Genomic DNA, 16,431 nt, shown 5'->3' on the forward strand with positions numbered 1-16,431 from the left:
ATTATGCTCAAAACTCCTTTCCTTCGCCTACTTAACTAAGTTCCAAGCAGAGCCTTTCGCCCCGCCCCTTCGCCTCGCCCCGCCCCCTCGCTGGCCAAGGCAACCGGGCAAGCGCCCTTCTCCAACGTGGCCGTTCCGGCGTCGGGCGGCGCTCGCGAGCGGCGAAGTCACGTGAGGGGACCAAGATGGCTGCCTTTCCTTGGTGAGAATCGCGGCGGGGTGGGAGGAAAAAACAGGAGGGATTTCCCCCCGCCTCAAATGAGGGAGCCTCGACTTTCCCGCCCTTTTTTTTAATCCGCCCCCCCCTCAGAGGACTCTAGGCCGCAGGCTTGGCTGTGGGGAGGGGGCGCCGGGGTTTGAGAGGGCGGCTCCCTCCGTGGTCTTCCTTAGAGGCGTGGGGATGACAACTCCCATCATCCTGCGCACGCTGAGAAGGATGGACTTTGTCTTCCCGAGGGGAGGGGAGGAATTGTGGGGGCTTGGCAATGAAAAACAGCCTCTCAGAGAGGCTTGGGCAGGTAGAAATCCAACAGGGATATCGGAGAGAGAGAGAGAGAGAATAACAGAGTTGGAAGGGACCTTGGAGGTCATCTAGTCAAACCCCCTGCTCAGGCAGGAGACTCTACACCACTTCAGACAAATGGTTATCCAACCTCTTCTTAAAAACCTCCAGTGTTGGAGCATTTACAACTTCTGGAGGCAGGTTGTTCCACTGATTAAATGTTCTAACCGTCAGGAAATTTTTCCTTAGTTCTAAGTTGCTTCTCTCCTTGATTAGTTTCCACCCATTGCTTCCTGTCCTTCCCTCAGGTGCTTTGGAGAATAGCTTGAGTACCTCTTCTTTGGGGCAGCCCCTGAGATATTGAAACACTGAGAACAGAGAATAACAGAGTTGGAAGGGACCTTGGAGGTCTTCTAGTCCAACCCCCTGCTTAGGCAGGAAACCCTATATACCAGTGGTTCTCAACCTTCCTAATGCCACGACCCTTTAATACAGTTCCTCATGTTGTGGTGACCCCCAACCATAAAATTATTCCTAAAACCATTGAAAATGTGTTTTCCAATGGTCTTAGGAGACCCCTGTGAAAGGGTCGTTCGACCCCCAAAGGGATCGCGACCCACAGTTTGAGAACAACTGCTATATACCATTTCAGACAAATGATTGTCCAACATCATCTTAAAAACTTCCAGTGTTGGAACATTCACAACTTCTGGTGGCAAGTTGTTCCACTGATGAATTGTTCTAACTGTCAGGAAATTTCTCCTTAGTTTTAAGTTGCTTCTCGCCTTGATAAGTTTCCACCCGTTGCTTATTGTTCTACCCTCAGTTGCTTTGGAGAATAGCTTGACTCCCTCTTCTTTGTGGCAGCCCCTGAAGTATTGAAACACTGCTATCATGTCACCCCTAGTTCTTCTTTTCATCAGACTAGACATCATTCCGAGGTTGGCAAAATGAGAGTTCAAATTGTTCGGGACATATGCTGACGTTACAAACCTAGAGAGAACCGCAAAGCACCGCAAAGCGCTATATAAGTCTAAGGGCTATTGCTATATCCAAGCATGAACAGGAATTGCAGCACAGATTAAACATCTCTATTCTTGTTCCTACTTTACTTCCTGGTTTATTCATTATTATCATCATCACTATCTTCTCGAAATTCCTGCATTATAGAATAGAATAGAATAGAATTCTTTATTGGCCAAGTGTGATTGGACACACAAGGAATTTGTCTTTGGTGCATATGCTCTCAGTGTACATAAAAGATGCATTCATCAAAAATCATAAGGTACAACACTTAATGATAGTCGTAGGGTACAAATAAGCAATCAAATCATACTAGGAAACAATATAAATTGTAAGGATAGAAGCAACAAAGTTACAGTCATGCAGTCATAAGTGGGAGGAGATGGATGATGGGAACGATGAGAAGATTAATAGTAGTGCAGACTTAGTAAATAGTTTGACAGTGTTGAGGGAATTATGTGTTTAGCAGAGTGATGGCATTCAGGAAAAAACTGTTCTTGTGTCTAGTTGTTCTGTGCAATGCTCTATAGTGGTCGTTTTGAGGGTAGGAGTTGAAACAGTTTATGTCCAGGATGTGAGGGGTCTGTAAATATTTTCACAGCCTTCTTTTTGACTTGTGCAGTATACAGGTCCTCAATGGAAGGCAGGTTGGTAGCCATTGTTTTTTCTGCAGTTCTAATTATCCTCTGAAGTCTGTATCTGTCTTGTTGGGTTGCAGAGCCAAACCAGACAGTTATGGAGGTTCAGATGACAGACTCAACAATTCCTCTGTAGAACTGGATCAGCAGCTCCTTGGGCAGTTTGAGCTTCCTGAGTTGGTGCAGAAAGAACATTCTGGTTCTTTCACGTTGGTTGAATCCAGCCATTATGATTTTTTCAATATAACAATATTAAACCAACATATAGTTCACAGCAATGTGTCAGTCCAAAAGTTAGCTTTGGGGAGGAAATATTATTTTACATTCATTTCTTTCTGATGCCAGTTGGTGTCACTGGTGATTCATCTTAGGACATAAATCTTCCTTCTCTTTTGTTAGTAACTGTTTACAGGCTGCAAAATATCAGTGTTGAACTGATGAGAATGAATTTTTCTTGCAACTTGCCTTGAGCTTATGCTTATAGATAAAATTTATTTTCATTGAATTATGGTATATCTCAGGTTTGGTCCTTCAGATGGTATTAGATTGGTCTTCCCATCATTATGGTTGTCCCATGTTGGTTACAGTGATTGGAATTAGAATTTGGTGAGAGGGGCAACAAATAAATTTAATAAATAAATCTCTAAAAAAACACTTGTTGCCAGTCTACTCTGTGCATATGTATATCTATATAACACACACACACACACGATATATATATATATATATATATATATATATATATATATATATATATATATATATATATATATATATATTTACTTTTGTCCTTCAGGCATGCAAGAATACGAAACTATGGGCGTGAATTGGAATCATACAGACTGGAGGCTGTGTCTGTGGAATTTGGTGATTTCCATCCACTCAAACCCATTATGGTAGGTTTACCTGGTAATTTGCAGAAAAACGTGATATTGCTATGTTGGTCTGCAAACCAACAGTATCATTATCAAGTTTGATTGATAAAAGAGAAAGAGGTTTTTGGTTTGTCATATCTCCATAAAAAGGTCTGTGTGATACCATCAGTATGACTTCAAATGAGGGAAATTAAATTCTGCACAATTTGCAATAAACACTGGTGGTAAAATCAGTGGTGAAATCCTGCCGGTTCTGTCTGGCTCACGCAAACCGGTAGCGCCGGTGGCGCATGGTTCGGCAAAGTAGTAGCGGTGGCAGTATGAGGCTCCGCCCATCTGCCCGGATGTCGTTACTTCCTGGTTTTTAACCCCTTACGTATGCACAGGGGATCAAAAATCGAACGTGATGATGGAAGTGTGCACACTTCCGAACCGGTAGGGAAGGTAAGTAGATTTCACCCCTGGGTAAAATGTTTAGTTTTATAATGGCAGCATGTAGATTATACTTCAATTCCTGATCTACTCTTTAAGCTTGTTCAGAATTAGGCTTTGTCTAGCATTGAATGTAATTCAACTTCTCCATTCTCTAAAGTAACTATTCCTAGCTCAGTGGTGCCTTACAGAACTGGTCTCTTACACATGTTTGCCTGGTCTTGGAATAAGCGTGGAAAGGATTGGGCTGCAAACTTCTTACATATGCTATTATATTCCTCAGGTTACTGAATCGAAGACAAAAAAATTGGGTCGTAAAGGAAGCACATCCTCTACATCATCTTCATCCTCTAGTTCAATGCTGGATCCACTCAGCAGCGTTCTGGATGGCACAGATCCTTTATCCTTGTTCGCAGCTACTGCCGATCCATTGCTGAGCATGACAACGGTAATGTCATTTCAGACCAGCTAAGTAGGGGGCTGATGTTACTGCTGCCCCTGCATTCTGCAGATGTGTGCGTGTCCAAAATTCTTAAGTTATGTCTCCTGAGTCGGGAGGAACTCAAAAAAATCCTGGTCAACACAACTGGAAGAAGTCTTCTGAATGTTCTTTAGTGTCATCCTAGCCAAACAATGATGTCTCCATGGTATCTCTTCTATATTTTCTAAGTTGCAAACAAAGAACACAAACTCTTTAAATTACAATTAGTAGCAAGAGAGAGAGAGATGTCTAAGTCTCTCTTTTGTGGATCATAGTCAGGCTCTGAAGCTATCTGGTTGAGAGTTCAATTGTCTTCACTTTTTGGGAAGCCAGCAAAAACATCTCTATGTTTAAATTCCTTCTAGTGAAGACTACAGTGGATAGGGCCACCTCACACTCACCCAATGTTGTGGTTGACATTCAATTTTGGAGGGAGGGACAGAAGGGAGAAAGTATTTTGTTAATCATTTTTAAGCTTGTTCAGAGTCTGTGTTACTCTATATTTTGGGAGTTTTCTGACTCAAAATGGTAGGAAATATGTCATTTTCAGTTTTGGTATTCATTGATGCCTTCAAAGGAATGGGAGACTGCAAAGAAGGTAAGCAGTTTAACGAGTCTTGCACGGAGCTCTCCAAGGTGCTGAAGGCAAAGCCTAGCCTTCGTTTGTGCTTCTCTCCATAGGTAACCAACCTGTGTGCATTTACTGGGTAGCTGATGGATTTGCTTGCAGTTAATTATGGGTTTTTAAATACCATATTTTTCGGAGTATAAGACGCACCGGAGTATAAGATGCACCTTAGTTTTTGGGGAGGAAAATAAGAAAAAAGCTGATTGGCAGGTGGATCGGCCTCCCGGAATACCCCCAATTGGCTGCTCCCAGAGATGAATTTTAGCAACAGGTTCCTTGGTTGTGAGTTCTGTGCCTTGCTTTTTTTTGCTTTTTTTTTCTGCCTCTGAAACTTCTGAAACTCTATTTCAGAAAAAAAAAATTCTGCTTCTGAAACAGCTTCAGAAAAAAAGCCCCCAAACAGAACTTCAGAGGCTTTTTTTCTGAAGCTCTTTTGGAGGCTTCTTTTCTGATGCTTTGTTTCTGATGCTTTTTTCAGCCTCTGAAACCTCTGTTTGAGAAGCTGGGTGGGGCTACATTAGGAGTATAAGGCGCACCCAGATTTTCACCCTCTTTTTTGGGGGGAAAAGGGTGCGCCTTATACTCCGAAAAATATGGTATACATTTCCGACAGTTCCATGCTTGTCAGTGGCTTTTATTCATTGTGTTAGTGGTGGTGTAACATTTAATTTTATCCTCAATTTAGAAAAAAAAAAGGCAGGTGTTGTAACATAAAAGCAGCATTGTTTGTTTATGTAAAAATGTGATGCTGTTTTTTATACTCCTTTGTAGGATAATGCCAGGAAGAAGCGTGATAAAGATGAGAGTTTGTCTGTGGGAAACGACTTTGAACCTTGGTCAAGCAAACGTGGTGAAATCTTGGCACGCTACACAACAAATGAGAAACTGTCCATAGTGAGTCCGCTTTTAATCTTGTTTAAACAACACAAAGGTTGGGAATGCAAAAAAAAAAAAAATCTAAAGAGGGAAATCTAGTTATTGTAAAATAAAGATAACTTATCAAGTCATGCTGATAATTAGCATTGGGTCATATTTTCTCCTGAGCTACTTTCTGGAACCTTTGGAGCTGCAAAACCCTACTTTATAATTGGCTGGTTTACAAAATAATAATGATTGAATTCCTAGAACATACATACTTTGATAGGGACTGTTGGCCTTTGATTATCTAACAGAACTGGACAGTTGGGGATTGCTAATTGAAACTGAACATATGTTTCCTTTGCAGAATTTATACATGGGATCTGAAAAAGGTAAGCATTCACTTCCAAATATTTAACTTAAAGTTTTGCATCTATTCTCTTTTTTTATAAGACATGTTGCTTAATTGGAAAACACTTACTGACATGAAGGAACTTTCTCCTGAATTAACACCCTCTATTTTGATAACATTTGGAGTCCTCACACTATTAAAAAGATTCCAGAAGTTTATAGTATAGTATAGTTTATTGAATAGCCCGAAGGCCTTTTCAAACAAAACAGAAAAGAAAAAGGGAAAAAGATAAAACAGTTACAAAAATAGCAATCTAAAAATATATGATAGATGACATTAAAATTTTACCATATCAAATTTCAATAGCTAAGTTGCCAAGACTAGAAGACTAGATAACCCAAATAGGATAGCTCCTCTCTAACTGAGCTCATCTTTCTTACAATCGATAAAATTTTCCTTGATATAACTGGCTTGTATTGCCGTCAACCTTTTAAGGTATCGAGTGATTGCTCTTACCAGGGGAGGAGAGTCAGCCCTCAACAGAAATGCTAATTTTTGGCTTATATTCCAGTGGGAAAATTTATTTATAATTGGGGACAGATATTGATTTCTAACTTCCTGATAGAGACTACATTCGAATATTATATGCGCCGTGTCCTCCACGACGTTTACCCCACAATTCCAGAAGTTGGGCAGTTATGCATTTGTTTTCCAAACAAAGGATTCCAAGGGCTTTTATAAATCAGAAATTTGGCCCACAATGTCTAAAATACTGCCAATTACAAAAATTTGAAATGTATAGCAGAAAATGTCTACTCTAATTGTTTTCTTCAGGCACTGTCAGAACATAATTTATTCTTTAATTCAGTCCAAAATTACTGTAGAACATCTTTCTTAGAGATCAAATTCCTGGAGATTGTACAATTCAAAGATGTAATTACTTGCAGGAAAAGCCTCAACTCCTGGATCTGTTTCAGAGAAAGTGCGAACCAGATTAGAAGAATTGGATGATCTCGAAGAGGTGAGCAAAAATTCATTTTTAGAGCAAAGAAATTTATGTCCTTTCTTTCAGCATTTTCTAGGATTTCCACATAGTCTACGCTCTGTTGTGCTGGAAACTGATTTGAGAGCTTTTGATTCTGTAATTTGTAATAGATTAAAAGAATTGCAGGCAATCCTCGATTTACGACCACAATTGAGCCCAAAATCTCCATTGCTACGCAAGACATTTGTTAAGTGAATTTTGCTCCATTTTACAACCTTCCTTGCCACAGTTGTTAAGTTAATAACACATTCAAGTGAATCTGGCTTCTCCATTGACTTTGCTTGTCAGAAGGTCGCAAAAGGTGATCACATGACCCTGGGACATTGCAACTGTCATAAATATGAACCCGCTACCAACCATTTGAATTTTGATCAGATGACCATGGGGATGCTGCAAATGGTCATAAGTGTGAAAAAGGTCACTTTTCTCAGTGCTGTTGTAACTTTGAACGGTTATTAAACAAATGGTTGTAAGTTGAGGACTACCTGTATGTACTCCTAAGGTAAACCATGAGACAGAAATGCTTGTTGGAGGAGAAAGGATGCTGTCTGGAATTCTTTTGGAGCGAATAGCAGCGATGGCTGGTTTGTACCATTCAGTCCAGCAATTCTGCATTTTCTGGGCTGTTTTCCCAAAGCGAGAGGATAAAACTGTTAAAAAAAAATAACTCACTGTTTGCACCCAACATATTTTCTTAGGGTTCCCAAAAAGAATTGCTAAACTTAACCCAGCAAGACTACACTAACCGGATTGAAGAACTCAACCAATCCTTGAAGGATGCGTGGGCCTCCGATCAGAAAGTCAAAGCCCTTAAGATTGTTATCCAGGTGAGCATAACAAGTCAGAGTGTACACAGTGTGACTGCTATTTTGAGCAAAATACAGTACACAGAGGTTTTACGAACCGTGGTTTATCTACAAGTTATATACAGTATATATACATACACGTGCAAAGCAAAGTCAGGCAAGCAATCATTCTTCAACTCTACATGGAGAACTACAATGAAGATACACGAAGAGAGAGAGAGAGAGAGAGAGAGACGCCCTCTCATGGTCTTCCAAAATCCCCATTCCCCCCCCCCCCACTCCTGGGGGAAGGATATTGCAAAATCTCCATTCCCTCCCCACTCCTGGGGCCAACCAGAGGTGGCATTTGCCAGTTCTCTGAACTACTCAAAAGTTTCGGCTACCGGTTCTCCAGAACCTGTCAGAATCTGCTGAATAGCACCCCTGCTTCTGAGGTGGGCAAAATGAGGACCCAGATTGTTGGGGGCAAGTGGCTGGCTCTGTAAACTGTTTAGAGAGGGCTGTAAAGCACTATGAAGCAGTATAGAAGTCTTAAGTGCTATTGCTATTGCTATATACATTTGATATGCTTTTTTTTTGGTGGATTTTTATGCATTAATGCTGTATTTTGTTATGCCATATGAAACACACACACACACACATGAACACACAAATCTCTGAAAAGGGATATTCAGGGAGGCCCAGATGTCCTGTTATTCTTGCTCTCAGAGCATTCAGCATGACTGGCCTGTTTGGGAGAAGTCCAGCCCAACTAAGAACAGCCCTAATGGGTAGAAATAGCAACCTCTTCACATCTGTTTATTTTCTTTCTCCCTGGTTAATTTTCGTCTAGCAAAGTTCGTTGGGGAGGGTTCGAAAAGAGACTTCCCGAAGGGGCTTGCTGTCAGAGAATTCAGTTGTGGAAGTCTTGAGGAGTCTGGCATCTCTGTTCTACCTTTCCTTCCCTGCTTTTATTGGGAATGTTTATCTTTTGCTACTGGAATGACATCTGGAATATATTACCAATAATACAGTGGGGTTTAGCAGCGGTTCCATTCCATCGCTGTTGGGTTAAGAAGGAATTTAGTGCTGAAGAAATCCATAGGCAGCTGGCGGGTCAGCCAGGAAATAAGTAAGAGAATGCTGGAGAGTTGGAGTGGAAATCTTTGTGGAATAAACTCTGCTCTTCAAATGACAGGCTGTCTTCGAGCTGCCTTTTCATCAGCAAAATGACACTCTGTGTAATTACCCAACAGATTAATTTTTGTTTCCCTTTTTCTCTCCACCCAGTGTTCTAAACTTCTTTCCGATACAACTGTGATTCAGTTTTATCCCAGTAAATTTGTCTTAATAACAGACATTCTTGATACCTTTGGTGAGTATAGAACCTACTGTATTTTTTTTTTCCCTATTTAAATAAAAGAAAATACAAATGGTTTTCTGACAATTATTTAGGTGAGCAAGACATTCTGGAAGAGGAGATTGGAGAAGGGAGACTTCTTAGCGTATCACAGCAAACAAACAAACAAACCCCAAACCAGACCGATCCGGTAGCAGCTTTTCCAACTAATTAATATTATTAAAAGGCAGCGGCTGTGGCGAATTGCAGCTCACAAAACCTTATGCCCTTACTAAAATTCTGAAGAGAAGATAGATGATTCTCTCCAACAGAAGCAAGGGAATACTTAGAGAGAAATCTAACCCCATCCTTTTTCTCTACCAATCTTTATTTTTTTGCAGTGGTTAGAACCTCTTTAAGACCGAACGGTTGACATTTCTGGGTTTGCCCAAAATGGCTTCAAGTTCAAGAATAACTATTTTTGTGACTTGTAGTAGACCAGGTTGGAAACCACGTTGACAGGTGCCTGCCAACTGCCACTACAACCTTTCCCTCCAAGAAAGTAGAAATATTATTGGCTTCCTTCTAAATATGTTGGCTGCAATAGCTGAGAAGTCTTTATTGGATTATTTATACTTTTTGAAATTTATCACCCAATTGGGCAGGAGTGCATAATCTCCATGTTGCTGAAGAAAGATTTTTTTCCTCCCTTTCATTTGCAGGTACAGGTAGTCCTCGACTTATGACCATAATTGAGCCCAAAGTTGCTAAGCAAGACATTGGTTAAGTGAGTTTTGCCCCATTTTATGACTTTTCTCGCCACATTTGTTAAGTGAATCACAGCAGTTGTTAAATTAGTAATCTAGTGGCTAAGTGAATCTGGCTTCTCCATTGACTTTGCTTGTCAGAAGGTCGCAAAAGGGGATCACATGACCCCGGGACATTGCAACCGTCATAAATATGAATCAGTTGCCAAGCGTCTGAATTTTGTTCACTTGATCGTGGGAATGCTGCAACAGTCATAAGTGTCAAAAATGATCATAAGTCACTTTTTTCAGTGCTGTTGTACCTTTGAATGGTTTCTAAACAAACTGTTGTAAGTTGAGGACTACCTGAATTGATGTAATAGCCTTTGTTTCCCCTTGGGCGGCGTGCTTTGTCTATAATTCCTGGTAGCTAGAAATAATTATGGATATTATTTTCATACATGCACAGATCAGATGTTCCTCTGTGTACATGGACCCCTTATAACAGCGATTCCAACCGTAGCCATTTTAAGATGTGTGGACTACAACTCCCAGAATACCCCAGCCAGGCTGGCTGGCTGAGATATTCTGGGAGTTGAAGTCCAGACATCTTAAAATGACACAGGTTGGGAAACACAGCCTTATAGACATTCTGTGGTAAGCTACTGTATGGAATAAATGTTGAAGAAGAATATGAAGAAGAATAAACACCACCAACTTGTTTTAAAAGCAGTTTTTGGATAATAACACATCAGGGAGTTTTTGAGCGTCCTTCTCTTTCATTCTGCAATTTAATAAAACAGGTTATATCCTCTTTTAAATCTGGATTTAAGCAGGATACAATGATGTGCCCATTATCCCACTTGAGGGCAGCATGATGTAATGCCAAAAGTGCATTTAGCAAACCAAAAGCACAACATGATTAGAACGAGAGGTGACAGAGAAAAAGAAGTCTTTATTTAGATTTGTAACCCGTTCTCCTCTGACAGCAGGAGATGGAAGTGGCGTGAGTTTGCCACAAAGGATTTTAGAAAGGATGTCCAGCTAATACCATTTATAGGAGAGCAGTTTTTCAGCGCATTTTTTAAAACACTGGACCGTTTAACATAATGTCCTCTGTTTTCTCCTGTGAGTTCCAAAGGAATAGATAGCATGAGGGTTAATTCATTTCAAAACAACTTTGCAGCAGAGATTTTACCAATAGAGGAAAATGTTTGTAGCTCAGGGTTGAACTGTGGGGTCATTAGTGCTCTCTGAGCTTAGTTGTTTTCTTGCAGACGTTTCATGGCCCAACTAGATAGCATTATCAATGCTAGAAGAGAGGGGGGTTTGTGGAGTGGAGGAAGAGGAGAAGGACTGTGGGATCCTTCGTGCTCTCTTAGCTTGGTTGCTTTCTTGCAGACATTTCATGACCCAACTAGGTAACATCATTGGTGCTAAAGTGTCTAAACTAGCTGCCCTTTAATTTTCTAATTTTAACCCATATACTTGATAACCAGTCATTCTTTTTCAGAACTTGCATCTAGAATTGCTGTGCAAATAGTATTTCACCATCTTATTGTTATCATTGCAGGAAAATTGGTGTATGAAAGGATCTTTTCTATGTGTACTGATCATTGCACCCCATTGCCAGGTAGGTTGCTCCATAGGAAATGAGATAGCAAATCCTCATTAGCATCTTGGTCTCCAGTGGTCAGTTGGAGACAAACTGTTCAGAACTAGCAGTAGAAAAAAAAACACGAATAAGGTGTAACTGAGAAAGATTTTAAAAAAACATTCCAAAATATCTTGGAGGTTCTAAATCTTAAGGATGTTTCCAACAGTCTTGTTGCTGCTACAGGTCTCCCAATCGTAGTACTATTGAATTTTAAAAGAAAAAGGCTCAGCAAACATTTGGGAAAGATGTTGACCTCTGATTGCCTTATTGTGATTTAGTTAGTGAGAACAAACATCGAATAAGGAATTATCCCAAATTCCACTAACTAAAATACAATAAGGCGATCTGACGCAACAATCCCTATGTGTTCTTCCACAAAGGAATTGGAATAAGGAATTTGGGATAATTCCATTAAATATACTGCATTTTCAAGCACAACTCTCCGTGTAGAGAATCCAAACTCTCAAATCGGACTGGAGAAGTTCCAGTTACCTTCTCCCTTTATTGGTACAACTCAAGGCATAAAATTCCTGCCCCTTGTCTCCTGACAGCAACGGTGAGTTGAGTTGGGATGAGTTGGGTTGGGTTGGGTTGGGTTGGGTTGAGTTGGGTTGGGTTGAGTTGGGTTGGGCTGAGTTGGGTTGAGTTGAGTTGAGTTGAGTTGAGTTGAGTTGAGAGAGAGTGACTGGCCCCAAGTCACCCAATTGGCTTCTCTACCTAAGGGAGACTAGAACTTGCAGTCTCCCAGTTTCTAGTCTAGCACCTTAACCACTACACCAGACTGTCTCTAGAAGCGCAGGATAGTTTGAGACCTCGTTGTCATCTTTTGCTTCTGCTTCTTGCTCCTGTTTGGGTAGTTTGAGGATATCTGTTTCCTTTGCCCGAAGCTCATTTAGGGTCAGCCAACGGTTCCCTCTTGCAATCTTGCTGGAATGAGAAATCCCAGGTATGGCAAACACAGGCAATTTCCTGGGCCAAGCTGTGCCTTTGAGCGGTTGTCCGTGAGAGGAGAACACGCTCATTATGCCTTGTGCTCATTCTTTCCGTTCGGATAAAAGAGAACAGATTCTGATTGAGCCCATACCATCAAGAAGCCGGCCTGCAGCAGAAATAATTGGAAAGGACTCCGCTGTGCCCTTGATAACAAAACTGAAGCTTTATGCCTAAAAAAATGAATGCTCGGCGAAGCCAACATCGCTTCTTAGCGGAGCGTTGAAAATTCCCCCTTTTTAAAAAACAAAAAAAAATCATTGAAATGTTTATGCAACCCGAAATCAGTTCGGCTTCGCAGAAGGCTTTAGATCGCGCTTCATTGTCTTCCTAATCTTTCTTGCTGTGTTCTCCGTCGAGCGGCTTCAGCTAAGGGTGCTTGTCCTTTTTTTAAAAAAAATAAATAAAAAGTTTTTTATTTTTATTTCTCTTAAACATACATAAATGTACAATCTCTTAGCCATCATTAATCATACATATTATCTTTTGACTTTCATATGAGTTCATTCTTCATCCTAAAGATTTAAAATATATTCGGAGTTGCTCTTCTACCATTTCATATCTTCCTTATTTCACAACAACCCTTCCTCTCCTTCTCCCCTCTTCCCCTTCCCTCCCTTCTTCTAACCTTTTCAACTTTCTTCTTTCCTCCTCTCCCTCCCCTTCTCTACTTACCCTTCCTTTCCCCCACTCCTCCCCTCTTTCTTTCTAACCCTCTCTCCTACTCTTATTTCCCTTCCCTTTCTTCCTTTCCTTTTCCCTCCCTTCTCTCTCCTTTTCTCCCTTCTCCTCTCTTCTTCCTATCTGTCCCTCTACTCCTCTCTCCCTTCCCTCTCTGTTGTTGTGTCCATTTTCAATTCAATATATTTTCAAGATGGTATCTGAGCAACCCCGATCTTTTTTTTGCATCCTTTCAATTTCTTTTCTATTTTGCTGGTTACGCATAAGTCATCCTTAACGTACATAAGGGTGCTTGTCCTTAACCAACTTGGCAGTTAATACATGCTTTAACTGCAGAATCTGGATCTCCATAGCGCTCGATTATGTAAGAGTCCTCAGCTGCAAGGAGGGGAGGGATTGGGGGTGGGGGTGGAGGGGACGGTGGCGAAAAGGGGAGAAGATTGCAGTCTCTCCCAAAATTTCTGCCTGGGTTCTGTGTGTTTGAAGAGAACGGCAGTGGAATAACAAAAACGGTGGCGTCTCGCAATTGAGCGCTGCTGTTCCTCTTGTTCTTGTGCCAAAGAGGTGCTCGGAATACAGAGGGGGTAAAATCACCCTAGGCCATCACCATCAATCCATTTGTTCCACTTTTGCCTTACAATGAACAAAGCTGGCCTTTTTTTCTCCCTAACAACCAAGTAAACGTCTTGGTCCAGAGGACTCGATGGAATGAAATCGGGTCAGTCAAGAACCAGGTCGGATGTTTTGAAGCTGCCCAGGGATACGATTTTCCCCTTAAAGGCCAATATTGTGGACCACCAGGGCATCAGGACGTTGAGGTAGAGCAGATCAGGAGAACCAATATGGAGATTCTCAGTCCTCCAGGTCATGGTTGTCCCAAAAATGCTTTTTTTTTTTTTTTTTCAAGAGGCAACTGAACTTTCTGGGTTATTCTCTTTTGAAGACATTTTGCTTTTCATCCAAGAAGCTTCTTCAGCTCTGACCAGATGGTGGGGAATGGAAGGGTTTATTATTGTTGTTGCTGTTGTTAGTTGCAAAGTCATGTCCAACCCATCACAACCCCATGGACAACATTCCTCCAGGCCTCCCTGTCCTCTACCATCCTCTGGAGTCCATTTAAGCTCACGCCGACTGCTCCAGTGACTCCATCCAGCCACCTCGTTCTCTGCCGTCCCCTTCTTCTTTTGCCCTCCATCGTTCCCAGCATTAGCCTCTTCTCCAGTGAGTCCTTCCTTCTCATTAGGTGGCCAAAGTATTTGAGTTTCCTCTTCAGGATCTGGCCTTCTAAAGAGCAGTCGGGGTTGATCTCCTCTAGGACCGACCGGTTTGATCGCCTTGCAGTCCAAGGGACTCGCAGGAGTCTTCTCCAGCACCAGAGTTCAAAGGCCTCCATTCTTTGGCACTCAGCCTTTCTTATGGTCCTACTTTCACAGCTGTACATTGCAACTGAGAAAACCATCGCCTTGACTATACGCTCTTTTGTTGGCAGGGTTTATACTCCTTGCAAATCCTTTCATCCCCCTTCCTCCCATCCAGTCAGAGCTGAAGAAGCTTGGATGAGAAACGAAACATCTTCAAAGAAAAAACAAAGTCCAGTTGCCTCTTGAAAAAGCACCTTTGGGACATTCCACAGAGTGTTCAGATGTGTTCTTAGTGCTTTACGATCACGATAGGGACCAATAAAGTAATAGTTAAACAGCGGAGTCATTAAGGGAGGCATTGCGCGACAGCATCCAGTTTATGGCCTTTTTTTGCAGGGCTCGTTCAATGTATCACTGCAGTCATTAAGTGAGACACTACTTGCAGGCTTCCCTGCTAGCTAGCTTCCTCATTGTCAGAAGCCAGCTGGGAAGGTCACAACTGCCAATCTTGTTACTGTGGGATGCCACAACTCTTTACAAAATGTGTGATGGTTGCCAAGTGCATGAATTATGATAACGTGACTGAGGAGACACCACAATCAGTCATGTAAGTCACACACACACACAAAGTTTTTACTGATGGATTCAGTTTGGGGTTGTTGTTTCTTCCCAGGAAAGAGAAACGGATGCTGGTATATTCCATTTGCTGCTGCTATTTGTGCTGTGAGGGGTATAGCCTTTGATTGATTTTTTTTTTCACATCATATTCAGAAATATTTTGCATTCTGTTTACTGGGCTGCATGCTTATATAAGCGATCGTATCATTGTACACTTCCCCCCCTCAATAAATGCCTGTATTAGTAAAATAACAAATTAGTTTATTAAGCTATGGTGGCACTGTGTTAGAATGCAGCATTGCAGGCAAACTCTGCCCATTGCCAGCAGTTCGATCCTGACCGGCTCATGGTTGACTCAGCCTTCTAGCCTTTTGAGGTTGGTAAAATGAAGACACAGATTTTGGGGGGCAATAGGCTGACTCTGTAAACCGTTTAGAGAGGGCTGTAAAACACTGTGAAGCAGCATATACTGTAAGTATAAGTACTATTGCTATTGCTATTGCTATTAATTACTATTTAATGGTATCTCACTGCTAAATGCTGAACTACTATTAATCAAACCTTCACAAATGTGAAATTGAAAAATGCCAAGAACCGTCACAAACCAAAAAGTAGAGGTATCTAGTTTCAAAATTAGGCAATTAGGCATTAAAATTAGCATTTTTAATGATGCTATATTTTTATATGCTTGAATGCCGTTTTCTCAGATCTGTATGATTACAATACCTAATTTAATTGAGAGATAGTATAAGCGGATTCTTAATTAAGACTTCTCTTTTTTTAAATTTTAATCAGATAAGTTTACTCCTGAAAGTGTGAATGATACCGCCAAAGAAACCTGCTTAAACTGGTTTTTCAAGATTGCATCCATCCGAGAACTCATCCCAAGATTGTATCCTTTTTGGAATAAGACTGATGAAAGAAATATTACCTGATTTATACTTGAATTTCAAATGGCATTAGTGTATTCTCCAATGAGGGAAACAAGAAAGATATGCCAAGTGGGTATCAAGAGATCTGAAAACAAGAGATCCTGATTGGCCAGTAGAAATCAATGGGTGAAGCAAGCCAGCTGTTGAAATCCACACATCTCAAAAGTTCCTGAGGTTGAAAAACCTCAACCTTTAAAGCAATAACCAAGTTAGTATGTATTTGTTCTGACCTAGGCCTCCTGAGTCAGTAAAACACACGAATAGTCCCAAACTCTTTTATTTTAACAGCTGTGAATTCTGTTCATTCACAGATGAGTCCCCAATCGTTGTAAAGAGTCCTTCGGGATAAGGCTGATAATCACCCACCTTTATCTCTTTTGACACGCTGCCAAAGACCTCATTGGCAAAGCCACACGGAGCCCAGAATCAAACAGAGCTTCAGACTTTAAACTGCACAGAATGAACGACGTTGCTTCCTGCAAAGGGCC

General features: G+C 41.1%; 1 protein-coding gene across 1 annotated transcript in view; it reads left to right on the plus strand.

Annotated features, from left to right (window-relative positions):
* The first annotated feature begins 176 nt into the window (after positions 1-176).
* The window catches only part of VPS35L (VPS35 endosomal protein sorting factor like), a 52,260-nt gene continuing 36,005 nt past the window's right edge, over positions 177-16,431 (plus strand). Inside the window, exons 1-10 of the mRNA XM_070955452.1 lie at positions 177-202; positions 2,960-3,059; positions 3,754-3,918; positions 5,351-5,473; positions 5,805-5,829; positions 6,737-6,810; positions 7,533-7,661; positions 8,910-8,994; positions 11,278-11,337; positions 15,807-15,903. Of these exons, the coding sequence (XP_070811553.1) occupies positions 186-202; positions 2,960-3,059; positions 3,754-3,918; positions 5,351-5,473; positions 5,805-5,829; positions 6,737-6,810; positions 7,533-7,661; positions 8,910-8,994; positions 11,278-11,337; positions 15,807-15,903 (875 nt within the window). The 5' untranslated portion in view covers positions 177-185. The remainder of the gene's footprint in view (positions 203-2,959; positions 3,060-3,753; positions 3,919-5,350; positions 5,474-5,804; positions 5,830-6,736; positions 6,811-7,532; positions 7,662-8,909; positions 8,995-11,277; positions 11,338-15,806; positions 15,904-16,431) is intronic.

This window comes from Pituophis catenifer, unplaced genomic scaffold (assembly GCF_029215685.1).
Source record: "Pituophis catenifer annectens isolate HBS135680 unplaced genomic scaffold, rPitCat1.0.hap2 SCAF_16, whole genome shotgun sequence".
NCBI lineage: Eukaryota > Metazoa > Chordata > Lepidosauria > Squamata > Colubridae > Pituophis > Pituophis catenifer.